The sequence below is a fragment of the Antechinus flavipes genome, chromosome 6, assembly GCF_016432865.1.
Source record: "Antechinus flavipes isolate AdamAnt ecotype Samford, QLD, Australia chromosome 6, AdamAnt_v2, whole genome shotgun sequence".
Taxonomy (NCBI): Eukaryota; Metazoa; Chordata; class Mammalia; order Dasyuromorphia; family Dasyuridae; genus Antechinus; species Antechinus flavipes.
Window position 1 is genome coordinate 149,971,645 of NC_067403.1, and position 27,200 is coordinate 149,998,844.

Sequence of the window (27,200 nt, forward strand, 5' to 3'; positions counted from 1 at the left end):
CAAAATTATCCTTCTGCATATAGTATACTGCTTAATAAAATTGCTGAGCTTTTGAGGACTGGTCGTTCTGAACTCTTGTGTCTTCTAATGAGTTATGATTTATATTAATAATACAAATGATTCTGCCCCACCTTCCCTCTGTCTTAGATGTGAGTAACAGAAATTAAACTCTCAAGCTTTAAGAGTCAAGATCTGTTAAATTATGTACATTTCAAGGACTAGTGAATTGTTTATATGTGAAGTCAGTCAGCTTTCCATTTTCTGCAGGCAGATCACCTGCATTTGAGCAGATTTACAGCAATTCTTGCTTTTCAATTTCTTATTTACCTAATCACATTCACTGTAGCTTAGTAAGAGCTGGGAATCAGTTTTGATGGCAAGTGGCTGTTGGCCTGCATTGGAAAAAAACTACCTTGTATATGTGTTGTGCTCTCCTGCCAAGGTGTAGTAAACAATCAGGCCCTCCCACCTCAAAAGATTTTATGGCAGTGAAAGAAACTGTACTCCCTTTGCAGGGAAATAAAGAAACATACACCCTCCGTTATCTTTGGTTCCACTTTTATGTACATAAATTTATGTACATATATTTTTTATAACATGCTGTTATTCTAAGATGAGATAGGGGTCCTTATTCTCCAATTTGTGCTTATTCAAGTTCCTTTTTTTTGCTTAAGTTTGATTGATGTTTTGTTTTTTCCATTACAAATATTTCCAAATTATTTCTACTTGGTAAAATACCTCTTATAACAAAGTAAAACAGTTAAATAAAAACAATAGGACAGTCATTTGATTGTGCTGGCAGCATTTTATACCTGTAGTATTGCCCTTATCTCTGTTTAAAAAAAAAAAAATAGCATGTTTATTTTCTTTCCCCATGTAGAATGCTGCATAGACATTTTGGGAAGAAAGAAAAAAAAGTAATTTCTCATAAGAAATTTGCAGTCAATGCAGTCTCTCATTGGCTTTGTGCAAAAATATATATCTCATTTCGCCTGCTAAATCCATTACCTTCCAGAAAATGTATTGCATATTTCATCAATCCTCTAGATTCTTGGTCATTGTAATGATCATTATTCTTAAAGCTTTCAAAGTTGTTTATAAAATGATGTTATTACTGTATAAATTGTTCTGATTTTTTCCTCTCTTCACTGTGCATCAATTCATATATGTACACATCTTTTTGAAATCATCTACGTCCTCATTTTTATAGCACAAAACTTCCATCACATTCATATACAGCTCATTCAGCCATTCTTCATTGAACAACATGCCTTTAGCTTTCAATATTTAGTCACCACAAAAGGAGCTATTATAAATATTTTTTGTACACAAAGAACCATTTCTTTTCTTTGATCCCTTTTTAGTATATAGGATTAACAGTGGTATAGCTGGGGCAAAGGACCTATAGAAGTTAGTTAACTTTTTGTGTATAATTCCAAATTGCTTTCCAGAATGGTTGAATATACATGTCCACAAGTCCACCAGCAGTGCATCATTGTGCCTCTTTTACCACAGCCTCTTCAGCACTTTTCATGTCCCTTATTTGTCATAGTTGCCATTCTGGTAGATATGAGATAAAATCTCATAATGGCTTTAATTTACATTTCTCTAATTGTGACTTATTCAACTTTTCCCAGGAGGCATATCTCCCAGTGATGTCAGGTAATGTCGTGTATATTGCAAAGATTGCCTTGTTCATTGAATGGCTTTACTTCTGAGGTATTAACCTTGCCTTCCAGATCTCAGCCTTCAAACTTTAGGACATTATAATTAAGTGAAAAGGGAGCTTGTTACTTTTTTTTTTAATGAAAATTTTAAAAGTTAATTTTTAAAAATACTTAACTCATACCAGTTATTTTAGCTAGCCCAAAAGAGGAGTCTGGAAACTAATCTTGCTTGGATTTGGGCTTTCCACTTATCTAATAGGCAATTTCAAAACTGTAAAGCTCCTTTGTAGGTTCTTTTTCCTTTTCCTTGCCCCAAAGACATTACAGGACATACCACAAACCATAGAATATGAGGTGTGGGACCAAAGACTTTGCATAAATAATTTGCAGGTAGAATTTCACATAGTTGTTTGTGTCTTAATTTTTTTTTCATTGACTTCCTTTTCCATGCTTTACTTACAAATATGAAGATTTTGGTGTCAATATTTCAAGTAAATGAACTTGTCATTGATGATACAGTACCCCGAGATACTTTTCTTTTCCTCAGAAAGAATATTTTCTCAACTTTCCAAAGAGGCTGACAAGGGAAAAGACTTAATGTGGAAGAATTAATTCAGTTGTGCATTTTTCAGAGTTAACCAAGACATTTTTATTGCTTGTGTACATGAGAAAAATCAAATCATGGGTGTGCCAGAAGATTTTACATTCATATTGTTTTCCTCCTACAGTCTACCCACATGGAATATAACTGGCCACTTCATAGTCTTACCTCTGGATTGAGAAGACAAAGGATAAATTTAGGGTGATGCAGAATCAAACAATGAGTAGGCTGTAATATATATGTGTATATATATATATAATGTTAGGACAAGAAAGTACAAAGGTAGGGGGTAATAAAAGTATTGTGGTTAGCAGAATACAGAGGACCAAGTTGTGACTAGAATATTCTGTGACCAAGCACTTCAGGTTAGCAAATACTTTTCATTGACTTTCCTAAGGGACATTTCCCATAAGAAGATATTTCCCTATGGTTTTTTTCATGATAACAATATTCATTCTAGACATTTGCAGTAATATCAATCTCTCTAAAAACACAACTAAGATAAGCCTTGGTTTGTGGTTCCACCCTTAGGTATTAGAATAGAACTGCAACTGAACCTCATGCAACTGAACAATTTGAAAGTTGTGATCTTTTGCTGTGCATTGAACTGGACCTGATCTTTTATATAGGAAGGAAGAATTTGCTCATTGAATAATATAGTGTAAACAAAATGGAGGTGTATTTAAATCACCAAAGAACAAAAATGTTTTCAGAACATTAGTATAGATCAGGGAAGCAGCAGGGTTCTGCAATAGAAGGATTGTTGGGTTTGGAATTAGAGGAACAGAGCCCCTCTTGACAATTTGCTAGCTATATGATTCTGGCCAAATCACTTAACTTCTTTCAGCGTTAGTTTTCTTATCTGTAAAATGAGGGATCTAAGCTAGATGACTTTTTAGATCTCTTCTACTTCTAAAACTAAAATCTTGTGATTCTTTTTGTTATAAACCTTAAGTCTTGTCATTGATTAAGCCTCTTAGAAGGTACTTCCACTTGTTAAAGTTTTTCTCTAGTAAACAAATAAAACCCTGAAAATCCTTCTGGGATCAGGTAAAATAATGAGCAGTAGAAGAAACAAATATGGCCTCTCTCTCCTATTGTATTGTAGATCTATACTCTATATAACCCCAGCAAAGGAGTCATTCAGTAAAAGTCACTAAATAAGAGATCATTTACCTGGAATCACTTGAAATCAAATAGGTGGACCTACTAATTTAATTAATGATGAGTCTTTTATTCCACAATTCTTTCCTTGGTTGATCAAGGAAAATCATTTTGGATCAGCAGACATATTTATATATTTGGTTTGCTATTTTTGGACATGTCCATTGCTTAAAATGGATGCTTTGACATAAGAAGTCTTGAAGTTCAAGATTTTACTTTTCCATTTAAATAATTTAAGTTGTCATATTTGACAAACTTATTTATAGCTAAAAAGCCTTTTCTGTTTCCCCCAATAATGTTTTTTTTCCTAATGGATAAATGTAATGATTCATACTGGATCCTGTCAAAGAACCATTCAGCAAACAGTAAGTTGATTGATTATAATGTAATTCATTTATGCTTAACGTGAATCTTTTTAATATTTATGTGATTTTTTTTTTTTAATTTTAGGATGTAATTAAAACCATTGTGCAGAATGGTGGTGTAAAGCATCTAGTAACCATGGCAACTAGTGAACATGTAATAATGCAGAATGAAGCCCTTGTTGCACTGGCACTAATAGCAGCTTTAGAATTAGGTAAGTACCTAATAGCAAATTCTTCTTTTCTATCACCTGTTTTTCAGATCAGGAGTGGACTAAAAGCAGGACTTTTGCCAACACATCTGAACTAAATATGTCTTTGCTCAAGAAAAATTGCTTTATGGGTTGACCTTGAGGCATTGATGACTGCTTTGTAATGTCAGTCAATCCTTATATACAGCATGTATACATGTTCTAAGTTCCTCCATTTCTCCATCTTCCTCACTAGAATATATGAGTGGTTGCTAGATGGCTGAAGTCTAAATTAACTATGTCTCTATCACTCTGTTGATCTATATGCCTTGTAACCCTATCCAAAAAAGGAGGTAAAAGTGATTTTATGTGATCAGGATTCCCAAATACTTATCTAGCCTTGTCCCACAACACTCGAAGTTAGGCATTTGGGAGTCTATACCAATGAGCTTTTATATTGTTCTGCATTCAATATATAAAACTTCATTGAAACCATGTGCTATATAACAAAGATGAACTCAAGTAAGTGAATCATTTATGTTTTTGAAAGAATAAGAGGGATGCAGAGATCTCCAGAAAATAGTTACCCCAGTGGCTTTACTTTCTCCTTCATGGCAAGTAGTCTATGTAGACATTTTAAACATATGATAAATATTTTTCCCCCAAAGGTAAGCATTGAGGCATAGCCCATTGGCTGATACTACCTTCTCACCCCCAACTCCCAACCTCCCCGTCACACTCTAAAGATACCTAAAGATTCTGTTCTGAGAAAACCATAGGCTTGCAATGCCAGGAAGGTGCTAGAGCTTCTTGAGGAAGTAAGTGACGTAGTTAGGCTGATGCTTTGGGGAGTATCATTTTGGGCCTTTTATGGAGGATGAGATGGGGAAAAGTTTTGGAGCTTTTGGAGAAGCTTTTTTTACCCAGAGAAGAGATTTAAGCATTTAAAAGCTTGTTACATGGGACTAGACTTACTCTGCTTGCACCCAGGATGCAAAACGAGCTTGGGTGAAAGGTAAAGAGAGGGGGCAGGAAGGGGAAGTGTTGTATATACATTCATGAATACACACACACACACACACACACACACACACACACAAACACAAAACGTAAACACCCACCCTTCTTTTCTCCCCTTTACAATTTAAAGCTTTCAATCAGATTCATGGCTGATAGACAAAAAATATTCATTTGAAGGATGAAAACTTAATAACATTTAATACTTATATAGTATATGAAGGCTTGCAAAAACATTTTCTAGATATCTCAGTTGATCATTACAACAAACTCTCTAAGTTCCCATTTTATAGATGAGGAGACTAAATCTGAGAAGGTTGGATGGCTTTCCCAGAATCATAAAACTAGTAGTTGTCTGAGTCTTCCTGAATCCAGGTTAGCACTTTATGCATCTAGTTGCCAAAAGATCCAAAATATCAAGAAAAATAAATGAGTGAAAATAGGACTTTCAGATCTCCAACTCTGTTTTAAAGCAATAATGATCAAAACTGCTTGGTACTAGTTAAAATAGATCAGTAGAAGAGATTAGCTAAGCAGGCACTTGATTAACTCTTTACTTTGTTATATGATGAGCCCAAGAATGTAAAAACTCTTTGGAAAAAAAGAATCTTTTCAACAAGTTCTGGGAAAACTGGAAAGGAATGGCATAAAACAAATTAAAACCAGCATCTTATACCATAATATGTTCTAAATGAATATGTGGCCTAATTTTAAAAGGCCAAATCATTTTTATTTTTAAATTAGAAGAGAATGTAACAATCTATCTTTCCTAATTGTGATTGGAGGGAGAGTTCTTAAGCAAACAAGGGAAAGAAAAAAATGTTTTGTTTTGTTTTTTTAAAGTTTCGAATACATAAAACTTTAAAGCTTTTGAATGATAAAACTACTGCAGGGATAATAAGATAAATTGCCAATTGAGAGGAAAACTTTGCATCACATAATTATGCTATAACACAAATGCAGTTATACAATACAGGAATTAGGAAACACAAATAGGAAAGACCATTCATCTTCATCCTTATTTATATAAAACCTACTATGTGCCAAGTAGGATTAAGCACTTACAGATATCTCACTTGATTTCTCAGTAACTCTGGGAGATAGGTATTATTATAATCCCCATTTTACAGTAGAGACTGAGGCAAACAGAGCTTAAGTCTGAGTCATTGTTCTGAAGCAAATTTGAATTTAGATGTTCCTGACTCCAAGCCTGGTAACTCTGTGCCCTGTGATGCTCTCTGTTGTTCAGTCATGTCCAGGCTATTCATGATCCCATAAACTATAAGGTCCATGGCATTTTCTTAATATCTTAGAGATATTGGAGCAGTTGGCCATTTGCCACTGGAGACAGTGGATGAAGGCAAACAGATTGAATGGCTGCTCAGTGTCACATACATTTTGTGTCTGAATTTGCACTCATGTTTCCTGATTCCACTTCTTATCCACTGAGTTGCCTCTAAGAGTTATTCTCTCATAAAAACTTAAAGCACATGAATGAACAGTTTTCAAAAGAATTACAAACTATCCATCGCCATGTGAAAAATTACATTTCTCTCTCTCTTTTTTATTAATGATTTGAAACAAAGTAAACCAACTCTGAGGTTTCATACCCAAGCATATCTGTTGAGAGTATGGGAAGACTTGACACAGTGGGGGTGAAATTGTGAGTTGGTCCAAACTTTCTGAAAATAATATAAAAAAAAATATGTCAGAAAAGTTATTAAACTTTGTTACTGTATTCTGATCTAATCATCCCCATGTTGATCATATGTTCCAAGAAGGCTGAAGACAGAAAGGCATAAAAAAAAAACCCTGGAAACAAAGACAGAACAACCAAAAAACTTAAAATCTGTTTGTTGACCATTCATATTAGTCTTTTTACTTTCCCTTTTTTCCCATTGTTTCTGTTTGCCTCTTCAGAATTTTATTCTAAAGAGTTTCCCAATTTCCCCCCCTGTTTTCAGTTTCCTAAAGTATTTTAGTCTTATAAAGACCTAGCTATCCCTTCTCTCTAAACCCTTTAGAAACTGATCTCCAGAAATCTTAGGTATATGTCAGACTCTATCAAATTATCCATCTTCTTTAGATTCTAAAAGGAAAATGCTCCCTTTCTCCCCAAGGCATATCATCTCTTTTTCTTCACCCAGTTTCTCCTTATTGATGAAAATTAGGATAAGAATAACAGATCTTTTTTTTTTTTTCATTAGTACTACTTTTTGAAGGATTTACCATTAGGTACAGCTAGAGATTTGTTAGTTACTTTGTATTGAGAAAGAGCTAGAAGTTGGCTGAATACTTGAAGTCTTCTCATTCCTCCTATCATCCTGGTTTGTGATGTTTCCTGAACTCATCAATTGATCGTATATCACATAATCAGTTAACATTACTTTTCATTACTTCTCTCTATGATCTTTAGGCAAATGCTCCTCATACTGTTTCTCTCCTCTGGTTCTTACATAAATTTTCTTAATATATAATACCACTTATGTTCCACCATTTATTCTGTTCTTTTGAATAACCTCTGCCCTTGCAAATTTGTGTTTTGACTATGAGCCTCTTTCCATCTAGTCTAAATAATAGCCATAGGATCACATTTGCCTTCTTGTATTAGGATCTGTAGTTCACATTGCTTATTACTCATATCATGTCTTTATATAAACATCTATAGCCATGAATTTTATTGCTGCATTTTTTCTTTAATTTTTTTCTCCTGTAAATTATTGAGCATTTCTGTGATTATTCTTCTTGCCATATTATAATGGCCACCCCTTTAGAGTGGCTTACCAGGATTGGATATATCTAAACAATTGTCTTGCCACCTTCCTCCCCATTTTAGTTCACAACCCTCTGGATCAGATTTAAAAGATTCCAGTGAGATGCATTGTTCCTAGCTTTTATTAGACATTCCCTTCCAAGCTTTTATTTTAATTTGTAGTACAGAAATTCAAATTCTGATTTTAGGTAACATCTTTTTAATCCATATAACCTTGTGAGATAAGTAGTATGAGTATTATCATCCTCGTTTTTAAAACAAGGAAACAGACTTGGAGATATTAAATTATTTGATCGTAATTACACAAGTGAGAATTTTTAAGTCTCAACTTCAAGTCCAGTGTTCATTGTTCATGCATCCTTTTCCTTTGTATCATGAAACCCTGTGGCTACTGGTAAAGACTTTTAAGCCTTCTTTTTAATTTTATTTCAATTAATTTAAATCTGTTCTCTCTCTTTTCCATTCCCCTTTCAGGAAAAAAAAAAAACAAAACCTTTCTAAGAAATATGAATATATGTTCAAGCAAAAGAAATTCCCACATTAGCTATGTCCAATAAATGTCTCATTTTCAGAACAATATTTTTAAATGTAAAAAATAAAGTATATAGAATACTTATATAATACTATGAGATTTGCAAAGTCTTAAAGTTACTATATAAATATCATTATATTTATATAGATCTTATTTTTCCTCACAATTCTGGAAGTACATCATTATCCTTTTTTTTTTTTTTAAATGGATGAAGAAATCTAGACCACCAAAAGTTAAATGACTCCTTTTAAATTGGACTGTAGACATACTGTACACATACCCTAGATGACAGTAGACTTTTTTATTGCTGTTGTTGTTGTTAAGGTCTGTGGAGCTTATTTCTAGAGAACAAAACATTTGAGAGATATTTTTACAATGCAGACTTAAAAGAGAAAGGTATTAGAACAGCATTGTTTTTAACATGCATTCCAAGTCCTATGAACTTGGATTTTATAGATACCTGCACTTCAATATAATTGGTTTCTTTTGTAATTGTATGTGTTTTATTGTATACATTAAAAACCTTTTTCTGAGAAAGAATTAATAGTTTTCACCAGATTCTCCAAGAAGTCCATGACCCTTCCTTTCCCCCACCCCCCCAAAAAAAAAAGGATTTAAGAATTTTTCATTAAAATGTATGGGGTTTGGGAATAGCAGCTCAAAGGGTGCAGTACACTCTTTTGCCATTATTCATGAGGAGAGATCCAAACAAAACTGCTGCCATACTGGGAGATGTAGCATGATACAGTGGGAAAAGCATTGGATCTGAAGTCAGGAGATACAGATTTGAATATTGACTCTGACAACTATTATTATGTATCCAGGACTAAATTATTCACCCTTTCTGGGTGTCAGTTTCCTCATCTGATAGATATCTATCTCCCAAGGCTTATTAGTGACCAACTAACTTGAACATTTAGGGACTTTATTTTCATAATGCTGTATTTGTTATTGGTCATGTTTTTCTATTCAGAAAAATTGCAAGAATGCTAAAACCATTAAAAACCATTGGCACCATTTTTAAATTTTTTCATATATTAAATTTTGAAACTTCTTTTTAAATTTTTTAAATGTCCAAATTCATCATTTAGGAGGCCTTTTTCCTCAAAAGATAAGCTATCTTTTACTTGATCTCACTTTTCAAATGGAAATGATTATTTTAACCACGTAAATACTTTGTCTTTCAAAATAATATTTTACATAAAGAAGCATTTTATCTTCAGTTTGTGCTGTTTTGATTCTGAATTCTGAAACTAAGCTACTGAGATATTTAATTAAACCAGTCCTCTGTTCATTGAGTCTGAGATAAATACCATATTATCCATCTTCTTAGTTTTTTGTCATAGTCATGTTGGGAGGTTTCATAAAGCTATTCTTAAAAAAGGAAGAAAAATGGTTAACAAGGTTGGGAAAAAGGCATTTAAAGGATGTAACTTAACACATAAATTGTATTCTATTCTAGTCACTGCTGAGAAAGATCTAGAAAATGCAAAGCTTGTGCAGATTCTACATAGACTGTTAGCAGATGAGAGAAGTGCTCCTGAAATAAAATATAACTCCATGGTCTTGATCTGTGCTCTCCTGGGATCTGGTAAATATTTTCTTTACTGTTTGATTTGTGGTAACAATTAAGTATAAAATATGGATGAGTAAACAGTGATTTTGGATTTAAGATTCCATTAAACAGTGGTTGAGCATGACATGGGATAACTTTTGTTATGATAATATCCTCAAAACACTTTTAATATAATTTTTGAAGGCTGTGAAAACTGTTCGTGAATAGCTAAAGCTGTGTAAAATCAATGTTAAATAAAAATAATGAGCAACTTTTTCTTTAACACAGCTTAGCTCCAGTATGTGTCTCATAGATATAAAAACAATGTTCAATGCTTGTCTAAAGCACCATTATCCAAGGAGAATACTGTATTGGAAATCACAATTGACATTTTTATATTTAATGTCATTTGTAGTCAGTGTTGCTCAGAGCTTCCCTCTAAGGACATTTGGCCTACTTACACAGGGCCACATGGGTGCACAGGAAGATATCAAGGTGGCTTCCATCCAGAGAGATACCAGGAGGTCCAAGATTCGAATTTACAGCCATTAAGTTCCTTTTTTAGTACCTTGACTCCCACAGTACTTCTCACATTTAGCATCTCTTCTAGATTGTTGATGTTTTAAAAATGTATGTCTCTCTCCATGTAGGTGGCTGGTTCCAGGTAGGTAATAAACGCAGCTCTTGTAAACTTCAGATGTGAGCCCAAGCTGTAATGCCATTTCCTCTATGACATCTTCCCAGTTTTTCTTCTCATGTATTTTTTACTTGTGTTACTTTTACTAAATTGGTACCATCTTCATACCCTCAGTGCCTCGAGTAGTACAATGAACAGAAAAAGACACTTAGGAAAAGCTCAGTGAATTTTTTTTTAAATTTTTTTTTAATTTTTTAAATAACATTTTATTGACAGAACCCATGCCAGGATAATTTTTTACAACATTATCTCTTGCACTCACTTCTGTTCTGATTTTTCCCCTCCCTCACTCCACCCCCTCCCCCAGATGGCAAGCAGTCTTATACATGTTAAATATGTCACAGTATATCCTAGATACAATATATGTTTGCAGAATCGAATAGTTCTCTTGTTGCACAGGGAGAATTGGATTCAGAAGGTAGAAATAACCTGGGAAGAAAAATAAAAATGCAAACAGTTTACATTCATTTCCCAAAATTCCTTCTTTGGGTGTAGCTGTTTCTGTCCATCATTTATCAATCGAAACTGAGTTAGGTCTCTTTGTCGAAGAAATCCACTTCCTTCAGAATACATCCTCATACAGTATCATTGTTGAAGTATATAATGATCTCTTGGTTCTGCTCATTTCACTTAGCATCAGTTTATGTAAGTCTCTCCCAAGCCTCTCTGTATTCATCCTGCTGGTCATTTCTTACAGAACAATAATATTCCATAACATCCATATACCACAGTTTACCCAACCATTCTCCAATTGATGGACATCCATTCATTTTCCACTTTCTAGCCACTATAAACAGGGCTTCCACAAACATTTTGGCACATATAGGTCCCTTTCCCTTTTTCAGTATCTCTTTGGGGTATAAGGCCAGTAGTAGCACTGCTGGATCAAAGGGTATGCACAGTGTGATAACTTTTTGGGCATAATTCCAGATTGCTCTCCAGAATGGTTGGATTTGTTCACAACTCCACCAAAAATGCATCAGCGTCCCAGTTTTCCGGCATCCCCTCAAATATTCATCATTGTTTTTTCCTGTCATCTTAGCCAATCTGACAGGTGTGTAGTGGTATCTCAGAGTTGTCTTAATTTGCATTTCTCTGATCAATAGTGATTTGGATTTCATATGAATGAAAATAGTTTCAATTTCATCATCTGAAAATTGTCTGTTCATATCCTTTGACCATTAATCATCTGGAGAATAGCTTGATTTCTTATAAATTAGTGTCAATTATCTATATATTTTGGAAATGAGGCCTTTATCAGAACCTTTAACTGTGAAGATGTTTTCCCAGTTTGTTGCTTCCCTTCTAATCTTGTTTGCATTAGTTTTGTTTGTACAAAGGCTTTTTAATTCGATGTAATCAAAATTTTCTATTTTGTGATCAACAATGGTCTCTGGTTCATCTTTGGTCACAAATTTCTTCCTCCTCCACAAGTCTGAGAGATAAACTATCCTATGTTCCTCTAATTTATTTATAATCTCGTTCTTTATGCCTAAATCATGGGTCCATTTTGATCTTATCTTGGTATATGGTGTTAAGTGTGGGTCCTTGCCTAATTTCTGCCATACTAATTTCCAGTTATTCCAGCAGTTTTTGTCAAATAATGAATTCTTATCCCAAAAGTTAGGATCTTTGGGTTTGTCAAACACTAGATTGCTATAGTTGACTATTTTGTCTTGTGAACCTAACCTATTCCATTGATCAACTAATCTCTTAGCCAATACCAAATGATTTTGGTGACTGCTGCTTTATAATATAGTTTTAGATCAAGTACAGCTAGGCCACCTTCATTTGATTTTTTTTTCATTAATTCCCTTGAGATTCTTGATCTTTTGTTCTTCCATATGAATTTTGTTGTTAAGCTCAGTGAATTTAATTAAAAGGGAAAGAAATCTAAGTTGTGGGAAATTATGGCATGTTCCCTGTGTGGATTTCTCTTGTTGATGCAGATGATTTACTAACTTAAATCCTGTGATTTAAGCTGTCATCTATCTAATCTGTCCCATTTGTAGGACTCTAGGAACTACTTGGTTAAGCAACAATAAAGGTTAAAATCACATATCAATAAATGTAGAAAAAGCTTTTGATAAAATATAAAACTTCTTATTGGAAGGCTATAGTATAGGCTACATATAGGCTATATATAAGCTAGAGTATCAAAGGATAAGATTTAGAACTGAAAGACTAGATTATCTAGAAATAGAAAGACAATTTAGAGATAATCAAATCCCTTTATTTTACAAATAAGGACACTGAGTCCAGAGAGAAGAAAGTTACAAAGTTAGTAAATAGCAAAGAGGGATGAAACCCAGGTTTCCTGAATCCTGACCTCATTTTACTTTGTTCAGACATCCTAAAATATAATAGGTCTAGGAGCCATACCTTCGGTTTTTTGTTTACATATAGAGTGAGAATTAAACTGGAGAAAAGGGAATAAGAAACCTAGAGGGAAAAATAAGAGTCAATAAAAAGTACAATAATAAAATGAGGTTGAAATGTTTAGTTATTATGTGGTTAATCCGATTTCTTCTAGCTTATCCCCATTACAAATAATGCTTGCTAATGGTTTGGGATTAATTTTTTTTTTTTTTTGTCAATTTAAAGAAAAATTCATTTAGACCAGTACTTTCAAGTATTTTTAATAGAAATAAGTTTTGTACTTTATCAAAAGCTTTTTCTACATCTATTGATATGATTTTAACCTTTATTGTTGTTTAATCAATTATGTTAATAGTTTCCCTTATGTTAAACCATCTCTGCATTTTTTTAAAATAATATTTTATTTTTTTCCCCAATTGTCAAAACAATTTCCTCCTCCTCCCCCTCTCCCCTCCGTTCCCCCCGCCCCCCCCCCCCCAGGCAATTGGGATTAAATGACTTGCCCAAGGTCACCTGAAAGTGGTAAGTGTTAAACAAGTCTGAGGCCAGATTTGAACTCTGGTCTTCCTGACTTCAGGGCTGGTTTTCTATCCACTGTACCATCTAGCTGCCCTCAAGACAATTGTTAGCATTGACTTTTACAAGATTTTGATTCCCAAATTTTTCTACTTCCTTCCAATAACATTCCTGTCCATGTCTTCCCATAACTCTTTTACAGAGGATCTGTTACAGAAAACCATCTGTGGAAGTCTGCTTGTTCCTTCTTATGTTTTTAGGAAGAATATCTGCAAAAAAAGGTTTTATACTTAGTATTTCAATGGATTGTAATCTCATTGATTTTGGAATTACCTCCAAAAATGCAGATCTTAAACCATTAATTCCTTTCTTTTTAAAAAAAAATTATTTTTCACTAGTTTTGTTTAAAACATTTTTTTTCCAGATTCTCTCCCTTTTCCCCATACCCAGTTTCCATTAAGAAAGTACATGTGAAGTTATATAAAACCTTTCCATAAAATCATGTTGTGAAAGAAAACGGAGAGAGAGAGAGGAGGGGGGGGGAAGAGGAAAGAGGAAAGAGAGAAAATGAATGAGAATGCTTCAATCTGTATTCAAGCACAGTCAGTTCTTTCTCTAGGTATTGATAGCATTTCAGTTCTTTCTCTAGGTATTGATAGCATTTTTCACCATAAGTCCTTCAGAGTAGGTATGGATCTGTATTGTGTATTGCTGAGAATACCAAAGCCATTCACAGCTGATCATCCTAGAGCTTTGTTATTACTTTGTACATAGCACATTTCACTTTGTTTGAGTTCCGTGGAGGACTTCCAGGTTTTTCTGAGAGAATTCTATTCATCATTTCCCATAGAACAGTACTATTCCATCATAATCACATACCACAATTTATTCAGCTATTCCCCAATTCATGACTGTCCTCTCAATTTACATTATTTTTTCCCTGTGAAGAAAACTGCTTTAACTATTTTGTATATATAGGTCCTTTTCTGTTTTTTAAAATCTCTTTTTGGATACATGCCTAGTAGTGGTATTGTTAGGTCAGAGGATATGCATGATTTTGTAGCCTTTTAAGTACAGTTCATATTTTTTGGTCATTTATCAGTTGGGACATGGTTCTTATTTTTAGTAAATTTGATTCAGTCCTCTAAATTTTCAAGAAATGAGGTATTCCTTAGCAGAGATAATTGCTTCAAAATTCTTTTTGTAATTATTATTGCTAACTGTATTCCCCTCCACCCCCATCTATTCTGTTCTCTCTCTCTTTTCAACTGTGCCCCTTATTAGTGTTTTACCACTGACCACTTCCTCCCCCAAAATGTTCTCTCTTTCATCATGCTCCTCTCCTTCCCATATCCCATTCCTCTCCTATTTTCCTGGAGGATGAAATAGATTTCTATACCCATATTAAGTGTGTGTAGTATTTCCTCTTTGACTCAATCATGATGAGAGTAAGGTTCCCTTCCCATCTACTGTAAAAGCTTTTTTTTGCCTCTAAAAGAGGCAGATAATTTTCACCATTCCACTTCTCCCTTTCTCTTTATCCCAGTGCATTCCTCTTTCACTCCTTAATTCTATTGTTTTACATATTCCTTTATATTCAAGTTACATTTGTGCCCTCGATCTAAATATATACTCCATATATGTATGTACGTGTGCATATGTGTATTTGTGTGTGTGTGTGTGTGTATCATATAATAATGAAAAAGTTCTAATGATAATACTTCTCCTGTAGAAATGTAAACAGATAAAGCTTAAGTTTCATATCATTTTCCTGGTTACTTCCTTACACTTTTCTTGAATCCTGTATTTAGCTTTGGTTTTTTCATCATGAATGCTTAAAAATCCTCTTATTTATTTCACTGAATTTCCATCCTTTCCTCCAAAGGATTATATTCAGTTGTGCTGGGTAGGTAATTCTTGTTTGGAATCTTAGCTTTGTGGCTTTTGGGGATATCATATTCCAAGCTCTCCAGTCCTCTTAACATAGAAGCTGCTAAATCTTGTGTGTCCTGACTTTGGCTCTACTATATTTGAAATATTTCTTTTTGAATGCTTGCAATATTTTTTCCTTCACCTAGGAATTCTGGAATTTTGCTATAATATTGTTGGGTGTTTTCATTTTGAATCAGTAGCTTCCATTTGCTCAATTCTAAATTTTAAGGAATTGTTTTTCTTAGTGAGATTTGTACCTCCTTTCCTATTTGGCCAATTTTGCTTTTTAGAATAGTCTTCTCCTCATTAGCTTTTTGTATTTCCTTTTTGACCACTCTAAATTCTCTTCCTAATTTCTCCTCTATCTCTTTCACATGATTTTCAAAAGACTTTGGATATAAGATCTTTGACTTTATCTTCTTCTGAGTGTATATTTTGGTCCTCCTTGTCACCATGGTAGCTTTGTGGTCAGGAACTTTTTCAGTTTTCCACTCATTTTCTTGGCCTATTACTTGGCTTTTAACTCTTTGTTAAGTAGGGCTCTGTTTCCAGGGTGGAGGGTGCCCTGTCCCAAGCTTCAGGGGTTTGTGCAGCTGTTCTCAGATTCTTCTGGAAATCAGACCACAAGCCCTCTTGTCTGCCCTGGAGCTGTGAGGGGGTCCCTGCCCACTGTGGCTGTGAGACCCAGTGTGCTAAAGCAACAGAGCCCTTCATCTGTGCTAATGAAGAGACCTCTTGTGAGCTGAGGCCTCCAGATGCTGCCACCACTACTCATGCCCACTCCTGGTTTGCTGGTTTCCCAAGGCCCTCTTACCCTGCTGACCTTCCAGATCATCTGGGCTGAGAGGTCAGCGGCCAGTGTTGCTGATTTAGAGCCCCCTAGGCCTGTTCCTTCTTTGCTTGGGCTGTGCTGCTGGGCCTGCACCGGGATTGCAGGTCGGACTCCCACCGTGGTGCCACTGACCTTCTAGGTTGTCATTGGCTGGAAAATCATTTTACTCCATCTTTTTGTGTATTGTGACACTAAAAATTTTTAGAGTTGTTATCTAAAGGAATGTGGAGCAATTTGGGGGAGAGCACAGCCTTAACTCTGCCATCTTAGCTCTGCCTCCTATTTGTTTTTCTTTACCCTGTGTGATTTTCATTCCTGTCTCCTCAAAAGTTCACCCATGGGGTCCACCTCTACTGGAGGCCTTTCTTACTTTCTTATTTACACTGTCTGAAGGGCAGCAGAGAAGCAGTCTAAGCCATGCAGCAGGCATCTTTTGCATTTGTTGCATAACCAGTCTGTCTTCTCTTTCATTCCCACCCTCTTTTACTGCTGTACCTCTTCTGAGGAGCTCCCTTTTGAGTATATACTACAGTTTGTTTATCCTCACTTTTCCAAGTAGCCATCTTTAATTCTTTCTAGGCAGTGATACTCCAGGTCTCACTGCCATATATTCCACCAAAATGTTGCTATTATGGAAATTTTGGAGACAGTGTTTTGCAATTTCTGAAAAGCTATCTAATTCTCTTTTTCTCCCCAACTATGGGCCCAGTTGTATTATTGGTCTTAGGTATATGTACTTAGCTTTATAGGATGTACATTCAAATGCATGTCGAAACTGGGTAATAGACATCCTTCATCCATTTTTGTCTTTTATGGATGGATGAGTGAGCTAAACTTTTTTGAGTGATTACAGATCTCATTCATGAGGTTCTGCCATGTCTTGGGACTTGATGCAATCAACACGGTATTATATACAAACAGGAATATCTGGAGTTCTTCACCATCCATAGGAAATTTCTCCTTGGACTAGTCTCTGCACTAGATGCTCTCCAGAACAGTGGGAAATACTTTTGACAATCAGACATCTCTGTTTTATACCTCTCCTAATGTTTATTGCAGTTATTAAGCAAGATTATTTCTGTGTTGCTTCTTCCAAGAAATCTTGAATGATGTTCATCTATGGGTGGGAGATACTTTGTTTTAAAAGGGCCTAAAAGTAGCATTTTATTCTACTGAATCAAAAGCTTTTTCATAATCACTGAACAATAAGCATGGTGCTTACTGCTATTTTCTACATTTGTTAATCAGTTGTGAGATATATCTATGGTCCATTATTGAATATCATTTGCAAAATCTGATTTCCTCTCTCTTTATAACCTTGTCATTGTTGCCTTCAATCTTTGTGATAAGATAGGAGAATTGGCATATAGATCTATAAAGGCTTATTCTCAAGTTAGTTTTTCTTGAGTATTAACAAGACTTGAAATATTTTCCTACATAACTTTATTATCTTTCCTTCCTTTGGATACCTTGTATATCAATCCTTTACTGCCCTCATATTAGAATTGCTTCCAGCACATATCTCTTCTATATAAATTAGATCCAATCTGACTGTTTTCCTCATCTTTGTTCTCTTTGGTGCCATTTATACCTCCACTATCTCAGGGATTGTGAAATTGAGATCCAAGTAATGATTTTATTATCCTTGACAGAAAAGTAAGTTTGTTGAAAAGATTTTGCACATTTTCCCATTTTTCTTCTTTGTATTCTTTTTTTTTCTCTTTACATCTTGCAGATGCTCTTGAGATTACATTGCATATTACATTATCTTGCTAAACTTTCTTTAATCTGCTTTTTGACTTTTAAGACAAGTTGCTAATAATCTTCTATTGTCCTTTCTAAGATGTTATAAAGAAGTGTGTATTCTAAAACTGTATTCCCTTTGGCAACCACAAAGAGAAATTAAAAGTTAAATGTTTGTTAACTAAGGTGCTTTCTGGGGTCTTTGGGTCTTTGTTGTAGCAACTAATTCACATTAATTTATGGATAAAATTATTATATTTCATTTCTGTTGTACTTTTCTCTTTTTTTAACTTTGAGTAATTTAATTCAGAGTTAAATCTTTTTCACTCTACTTTTTTTATCTCACTAATATGTTTCTACTTATTTATTATAAATTTGATCTTAGCTAGACTGAGTTAATGGGTTGACTGTTCAAAAAACTGACTCAGCAGTACCTCCCATATATCCATATACTATCTGTTAAAATATATTCATTTTCATTCTTTGTGATAATACTGATTAACTCTGTCCAGAAACTACCATTTCTTTCTTTTTTTTAAATGTTCATCCTATAGAGGTATGAGATTTTTGTGTGATTGACAGATCTTTGGTTTCTCTCCTTTCTTTAATCTGAACCAAACTTGCCCATATATTTTTATTCAGCCTTAAATGTCTTCATTCCTTTGCATTGAAGTCAATAATTAATATAGTGCATGTTGATTTGATGTAGAAAGTCTTAGCAAATTCTTTATGGAATTTCTCTATCAATTCATCCACTGCAACTTTTGGTACAGAAATAGCAAATATTTTTATGATTTTTTTTTTTTTACAAATATTTATCACTAATACTATAATATATGATTACCAAATAAATCAAGAAATACCATTTATTATAGTTTTAAGGGCATGTAGTAAAGTGCTTTCTGCCACCCTTTTCTTTGCATTTCTGAAATGTACCTATAAATAATCCTTTCATTTAGCTGCAAATTGCTTCTTCTGGTTTTGTTTATAGCAAAAATGTGAAGATTGATAAAATTTAGGTCCTGCAGCAGCAATGTCTATTCATTGCTATTTGAATTACCAATTTTGAAGTACCAAAATTCAAATTAAAGCTTGCTGATGGTCAAAAGTATTGTAATTCTTAAATGCTCTGTGCCCCTTTGCCTACAGCTATCATCCCAGTAGCAGAAAGATGGCACACAATATTGAAGGCCATTTTAAATTTTTTTTTTGTCTCAGTTTGCATGGCCAAGATTTGATAAAAATTTTTAAAATGTAGATAGGTGTTTATGGCTTTCTAGACATAATAAGGCCATCTGTGATCTTTTCCATCCTTTTGAATCTTTCTTCTCTTCAAGACATTTTGAAAATTGTTCTCTGTATACTTTTACTATTGTGTCATTTCCAACAGCTATTTCTTTTGTGAGTACTGGATTAGGTCTAAGTTAAACTTCATCTATTTAAGCCCATATCTACTTCTTCACATGATGTATCAGGAGCTAAGGAGCTAGAATCTAATCCAAATGAGAATATATTGTGTGACAACACTGATCTGTTTTAGTTCAGTTTATTTTCCCTTCAACTGTGTTTTACTGCTTTGTGAAATAATACTGCTCTTAACTGTGTCATTTTCTTCCGTAATATTTTTGCAAATTAGGTTGTAACTAGTGTTGCTGTTGTCTACCTTTCCTCTCCACTTTTTGAAGTGTAATATGTTTGTACCCTAAGTAGTTTCTCTGTTCTTTAGTCCTCCTTGTTTTGAAGACTGTTTTGCAGTGGTGAGAGTTGACTGTTGGTATCTCCTTTTATTTGTTTCCCATTTTTCAGATTTTTAAAATAGATTGGATTGGTACTGGTATAAATACAATGTCTTTTTCTTCTTATATTTGGTGTTCATGTGGACTTTTGTTTTAGTCAGTGATGTGATTGCAAACAATTCTGAAATGTCTTCCATGTTAGTAACCTCAAGTTTCCTATTTGATATGATAGACTCTTTTTCAGATTTGTTTTATAATTGCTGTTCCTTGTTACATCTAGTACCTTCTAACATTTTTCTTGAAGAAGATGTTTATACACACATGAGGCCATTGCATGAATTGGAGGGTTTTTTGGAGAGTGTGTTTGGGTGCACAATAAAACCTTGATCTTTCTGAGAACTTGTGAACTATGTATACTTCTATCCAATTGAAGTTTCTTTCATTCTTTGGGTTCCATTTATAGAAATACTTTTTCTTTAGCTATGGTTCGGTATCTTTCATAGTATATCAACTGTTAATGCCATTAAAAAAAAAAAAAAAAAAAAAAAAGTGCTTATCTTTAGATGACCAACAACTTGATTTTTGTACATGGCCTAAAGTCTGTATGATTCTCTTTTGAAAATACTTATTGGTATCTAGTGAGGGGGTTTTCTTTATAGCACCACAATTTTTTCCCAAAATCCCTCTTGCCTCTCCCAAGAAGATACCATACAGTAAATAAAATTTTTAAAGAAAAATAGAAAAAAAAAATTTAACTGATTACTAAATTAAAACATTCTGAAAATAAGGGCAGTGCACCACATCACATTCATGGATCTTTGAGCTCTGCAAAGGAAGACAAGTTGAAGACACTTTCTTTGACTTTTTTTTTGGAGCCAGGCCTTTTCTTTGTATTTTCAAAACATTCACTTTTGATTGATTTTAATTTATACTTTTTGTAGTCCCTGTGTGTTTTGATTTCTTGCTTTAAACCACTCTGTACTACATTGTGCAAATCTTTACATGCTTTTCTCTATTCTTTTCTTACAACTCAGTAATATTTCATTATGTTAATGTAAACAGTTTGTTTAGCCATTCCCCAGTCAATGGACATCTACTTTGTTTCCAATTCTTTGTTACCACAAAAGTGCTACTATAAATATTTTGGTATCTTTAGGAATTTTCTTATTAATGGTCTCCCTGAGGTAGATGCTTTCTAAAGGAATCAAATATGTATGAGCTTTAACAGCCTCTATTCCTTTTGGCATCTTTCTAACCCCGTCATTGCAAAAGTGGAAGGTAGCTAGCCAGGGCTGATTGTCATTTTGCATTTGTATGTTACTATAGCCAAAGAATTCAGCTCTTAGGAGCCAAGCTGCTGGGGAATGGGGGTGGGCCTCAGACATCAAACACCGTAGCTAACACTATTCTCAGTCATCTTGGTGGCTTCATGGAGAACTTGCCAGAAATGGCATTTTGCCAGCATTTTCAGGAATGCAGAGCTACCTCATGTGTCATGACGTATCTGGACATGGTCTTTCATGGAAAGAACCTTGTGTGTGTGTGTGTGGTGTGTGTGTGTGTGTGTGTGTGTGTGTTGTGGTTTACACTTAACCCCAGCTATCTAATGGTAATTGTGGCCAAAGGGCACTTCAAGCTCTTTTAGTCATTGTGGGAGGGGAGACAATATATAATAGTGGAAAAAGTGCAAAATTTGGAGTCAGACAATCTGGCTGCATGTCTTTGCTTCCACTTAAGAGATCTGTGACTTTGGATAAGCCCTAAGTCAAAATTGTAAAACAGGAGTAATAATATGAGCAGTATACTGCATAGAAGTATGATGAGGATTGGATAAAGTAACCCATTACATCTCATTTGAACCTTAGCAGATTCCTGTGAACTAGGTATTAGTATTATCCTTTTACAGATTAGGAAACTGAGGCAGACAGAATTTAAGGGCCACACAATAAGTATGTGCCTTAGGCAGGAATGATTGACTTTCTGACTCCCAGTCTAGCGTACTTTCCACTGTACCTGCTTTTATCCCTAAAAGAATATGGGACTAGATTAGAGGGTTTTAACATGTGGCCCATAAACTTGAATGGAGCGGAGGGAGGGGAAGAGGGAAATATACTTTTATTTTCACTAACCTCAAACTGAAAGTTAAGATTTATTCAACGGTTTTAAAATATTTTTTCCTGAAAAGTGGACCTTCATCGCTCTGCAAAAAAAGCTCTACAACCTAATGAATGATGTTAAGAACTCTAGATGATAGCACACTAAGATCCTCTCTCCTATGAGCCTAAGGTTTTAGACAGTTATTATTATTGCAGATTGCTCTGTTGACTCGGATTAGTATGAAGGTGGCCCTGAATTTCAGCACCAGCCCAGTGGATCACAGTCTCAGCCAGGGCCTACCAAGCTGGCAAGACTTCAATTAATGCCTCAACATCTATCACTTGAAACCTACCCTCACTCATCATTCAGCTTTTACTTTGTGCCAGGCACTATGCTAAAATCTGGGGATACAAAGCCAGTTCCCGCTCTCAAGGAGTTCACAGTCTAAGGGAGGGGTTGGGGGGAGTTGCAGACAAGCCATAGACAAGGATCAGCTGAAGAGACTATAATCAATAGAGGGAAGGTGCCAAAATGAAAGGGGAGTGGGAGAAGCTTCCTCGAGCAGGTGAATTTTTGGCTAGCACTTGAAGGAAGCTCATCACCAGAAAACTCTAGTTCATCAGGCGATGATTGTTTTGATGACTGAGGAAGGCATAAAGTGAGTTATAATCAGCATCAGTAGAAAAAGGATCCACAGCTCCTCCTCCCAAAGAAAACTTTAGGATGCCATCTGTGTTATCACCTGAGGGCACTGAAAGTGCATGGTCTCTGTCAGAGGCACTTACATTGGGGGCGAGGGGAGGAGATGTCTTGTTGTCCAAGTAACAGTCATCAGTGGAGATTCATTCCTAATTCATCTTAATTCTCTCTCCCAGAAACCCTTCACAAGGAGATGCAGAGTTTGGCAATTCTAGAAATTGTATCCAAACTCCGCAGCCACGAGAACAAAACGGTCGCGCAGCAGGCCTCCCTCACAGAGCAGAGGCTGGCTGTGGACAGCTGAGAACGGTCCCTGCCCGGCACCCGGCCTCCACCTCTGTCCTCCGTCCAGCTGCAGCTCCTGCCACGTCCTCCACTGTATCACTCGTGCATGCGTGTAATGTCCCCACACCAATGGAAGAACTGCCGTAGGTACCTTCCCAATAAGGTTTCTCAACCCGTAGTTGGTGTGAACGTGATCCTGTCTGGACCAGTCTCTGCCCATTACCGTTCTACTTGTAATTCTTGTGGCTCGAGTCCCATCAGTAGAATGTGCATGTTGTAACCCTCTAATGATGTAAATGTGGTACTACATGACAGCCTCCTTGCTCCCCATAAACTGCATAATAACTTACTGATAAAATAGAAACAATCCAGTACACAGCAAGATCTGTCTAGTGTGTGGAAGATAGGATGAAATAGTAAAAATAATGATAATATTAATAATAAATAGCTCCATTTTTGGTGCTTTGGAAGCACAATGACAAAAGAAACGTGTTGCTGCTCATTCACTGGTCTTGCCTATTAATGTCAAAGTCATGGTACCTAGAGCTAACAAATAAAATCCCAGTGCTTTACACTTGACCCTGTGGCTTGCATTCTTTTTTTTTTTTTTTTTTGCTGAGGTAATTGGGGTAAAGTGACTAGCCAGGGTCACACATCCAGGAAGTGTTAAGTGTCCCAAATTTGAACTCAGATCCTCCTGACTTCAGGGCTGGTGCTCTATCCACCTAGCTGCCCCTGTGGCTTGCATTCTTAACTGCAGTATCTCCAAATGGCACTGACTTGGCAAGGCTCCCTGCACCAACCGATCATGTCAGCAATAGCCCGATGCTCAATGCTGGACTGGCTTTCACACTGACATTAAGAGGGGCTCTCTTTCACATGAGGAAAGTGATTATAGCACATTTCTGATGTACGACAACATCCTCTGCTAATCTTTATCACTTAGCTACTTGTGTTATTTGTGGAATCTCAGACCATCTCTCCCACAGTGTCCTTCTGAATACCCTCGTAACAGAACTTGATATAATTAAGAGTAAAGACTGAGGAATGGAAGGCTTGGATAAGAGAGAAGACTGTATAGGAAACACAGTAACCAGCCCACCATTCATTTTCTAAGCAGTACAACAACCAGTCCTTCCCAAACTGTTCTTTCTCTTGGAGCCTTGTAATAAAAAGGGAATGCGTGTGTGATTTAGATCTTGCACCCCTGATATCTTTCCTTCTGTTCACTCTCCACTCCCACCACCCACAGATGACTTTGAAACTCTTGCAAGTCACTCAAAAACTCCCAGGTGATTCCTTGTCTCAGCTGACTCTTGCTGGCTCCATCTTCCCCAATACCTCTCTACAAGCTACAATAGAAAGATCCAACTTAAGGATGAGCTTTTCCCAAAAGTGGTTATAAAGCCCCAGAGTGGGCTGTCAAGGGGGGTAAGACAGCAAATGCTAAGTATAGAACACACTCTTCTCTTTGGGATGACTTAGGGGCAGAACTTGGCTTCTGACTCTAAAACAAACCTAATTCAAAGAAGTTAAGTCCACACAAGATGGAAAAGCCTCTTGGCTGTTCACAGACAACTTTGGCATCCCCCACAGAAGTGGCTTCTGTGGTTTATTATTTCCTTTCCTTGTATTAGACAATACCAACATTTATTGTCATTTTGGGAAGATATTAGTAATGTTGCTGTACAGCAGGAGTCCTTAATCCTTTATCTGTCATGGATCTCTTTGTTGCTTCACAGAAAAACATTTTTAAATGCACAAAATAAAATATATAGGATTGAAAAGGAAACATCTATTTAAATAGTTATCAAAATATTTTTTAAAACAAGTTTACAGACCCCTGGTTAAGAATTCTTATTTTAGAAGCTGACCGTATCAATATATAAATTGTACTGATAATAAATACATTAATTACTAATAATATCAAACTGGATCAGTATAATTTGATACATTTATTCAGTAAATTGGTCCTTCCTACTGTATACATTACATATCCAAATCCATGCTATAATAAGCTACCTACATGTATTTTAATTCCATTAAGTCATAGAATCAAATTACGTAGGAACTAGAAGAAATTAGGAGAGGTCATCAAATCCAACCCGTGTTTGGTGGTACAAGTAGGATAGAACTCTGAAATTGGAATCAGTAAGACCTGAGTTCCTATGAGACTTCAGGTACTTTCTTGCCATATCACTTAGTTTTTGTCTGCTTCATTGCAAAAGGGATGATAATACTTTCTAGGGTAGTTGTGAGTATCAAGTGAGATAATATTTGTATGGTGCTTAGCACAGGATTTAGAATATAATAGGCACTTAATAAATGCATGTTTCCTTTTTTCTGAAGGAAAATAAATTCAAAGAGAAATCATTAGCCTGAGTTCACATGGTGACTAAATGGTGAGCCAAGACTTGTACCCAGGTTTTGTGACTTCCAGGATTTGCTGCTATATCATCCCACCTTTATAGACTATGCTGATTGATTTACTGAACTACATATACTTCAGTAAGGTTCAGGAAAATGTTTCTTTTTGTTATATAATTATTCCTAGTGAAAAGCACTGTAGCTAAAGCCTCAAAACAGGGCCCTCTGAAACCAGAAGGGAAAATACTTTACAGAAATTGTACCTTACACCTCTTCCCTAATATAGGATTTGAATTGGAAGAACCTCAGAAATTATCTACTACAACCAAATAATCCCTATTACTGTGGCCCTTAAACAGGGCCATCCATCCTTTTGAGTCACAGAATCATAAATTAGAAAGAACCTCAGGGATCTCTTCCCATGGTCCCCATTATCGAATCATCTTTGATGAAGAGTTCTCTTAAGTCCAAGGAATTACAAAGTAGTTGCCTAAAAGAGACCTTTTCTTAAGATGAGTAAGCTATTCGTATAGCAGTGAGTGGAGTCAAGTAGATAGTATAAGCTGTATTGCCAATCTGGTGTGCGTTTAAAGACCATTAGCCAGCTGACATGTGAATGTTAGGACCGGTGACAGAAGAAAATTCTTAAGAGATTTTGCTTAGTCTTTGAGGAAACTGAGGGATAGGACAGAGTATCCAGAAGTAAGAAGCTAACTACAGTTATGGTGCTGGTTACAAGGTAATTTTAGTTGTGATCATTCTCACAGTTAAATAAATAGAATCAATTATCTGCCTTTTATTCTCTCTCTCTCCTCCTCCCTCTCCCTCTCTTCCCCTCTCTTCCTTTCTCCCTCTCTCCTCCTCTCTTCCTTTCTCCCTCTCTCCTTCCTATCTTTCCTCCTCCCTTTCATAATTGGGGTTAAGTGACTTGCCCAGGGTCACTGAGTTAGGAAGTGTTAAGTGTCTGGGAGCAGATTTGAACTTAGGTCCTCCTGACTTTAGGGCTGGTGCTCTATCCACTGCACCACCTAGCTGCCCTTAATTTCATTATTAACAAATAGTATATTTAGAAATTAATATTTTAATTGATGAGATTAAGGGATTTAATACTTAGATATGAATAATTTATTGGAAAAAGGGACTTCTCAGGTTTATTAAATAAACAATATTTGAGATACTGGGGAGAGGAGTTGAATTTAACCAATTGCTATGTTAAAATCTTATAAATTAATGAGAAAATAAACAAGACCTGGATTACCCAAACATTTAAGAGTGGTAAGGTTAAATACGCAAACAAATAGCAAGCTTAGGGGTTGATTGCCCCATGTGATTCTTTTCATCTTTCAAACTTGGCCACATAAAGAAAGGGATTTCACTATCATGACCGCCATATCTGGCCCCATTAAAGTTTTATAAAGTTAAAGTATCTTCAAGATTATGCAATAGCCCCATTATTTTCAAGATGAGGAAATTGAGATTCCAAAAGGGTAAAGTGTTTTGGAGATACCTGGCACCAGAGTAATCTAGCTTCTCAAATAAAATGGGCTCCAAATTGTGCATAAATGCTTTCGTGATCTCTCCATGGGGGTAAAAACAATTCTAAAGCTGGACAGGAATTCCTAAAAAACTGGATTCTTCTATGAAAACTTTTCTGGTATTAATTACATGTAATTTTATTAAATTTATTTATTAAATCAAATGTAATCTTTTTAATTCCGTTAGTCATTAAGAATTTATTAAATGCCTACTATCTGCCAGGCACTGCAATGCCAAGAAATGACAAAAAGTAATTCTTGCTCTTAAGGAGCTCATAATATAATGGGGGAGATAAGTAGACAAATACATAGATTATTTACAAAATGAATAGAAAATAATTGTCAGAGGGAAGACACGAATTAAAAGGAATTGGAAAAAATTTCCTGTAGAATGTGGGATTTCAAGAAATCCCTGAAGAAGCTCAAGAGGCAAGATGAAGAGGGACAACATTTTAGACATAGGGGATAGCCAGAGATGTTTCCCAGATTCTGAAGATAGAGTGCCTTGTTTAAGGAATAG

General features: G+C 35.4%; 1 protein-coding gene across 3 annotated transcripts in view; it reads left to right on the plus strand.

The window, feature by feature from the left end:
• The window catches only part of RAP1GDS1 (Rap1 GTPase-GDP dissociation stimulator 1), a 222,085-nt gene extending 198,728 nt beyond the window's left edge, over positions 1-23,357 (plus strand). For all 3 annotated transcript variants that reach the window (XM_051964422.1, XM_051964421.1, XM_051964423.1), the window contains 3 exons: positions 3,883-4,009; positions 9,770-9,898; positions 22,670-23,357. In XM_051964422.1, the coding sequence (XP_051820382.1) occupies positions 3,883-4,009; positions 9,770-9,898; positions 22,670-22,797 (384 nt within the window). In that variant the 3' untranslated portion in view covers positions 22,798-23,357. The remainder of the gene's footprint in view (positions 1-3,882; positions 4,010-9,769; positions 9,899-22,669) is intronic.
• Positions 23,358-27,200: the final 3,843 nt, after the last annotated feature.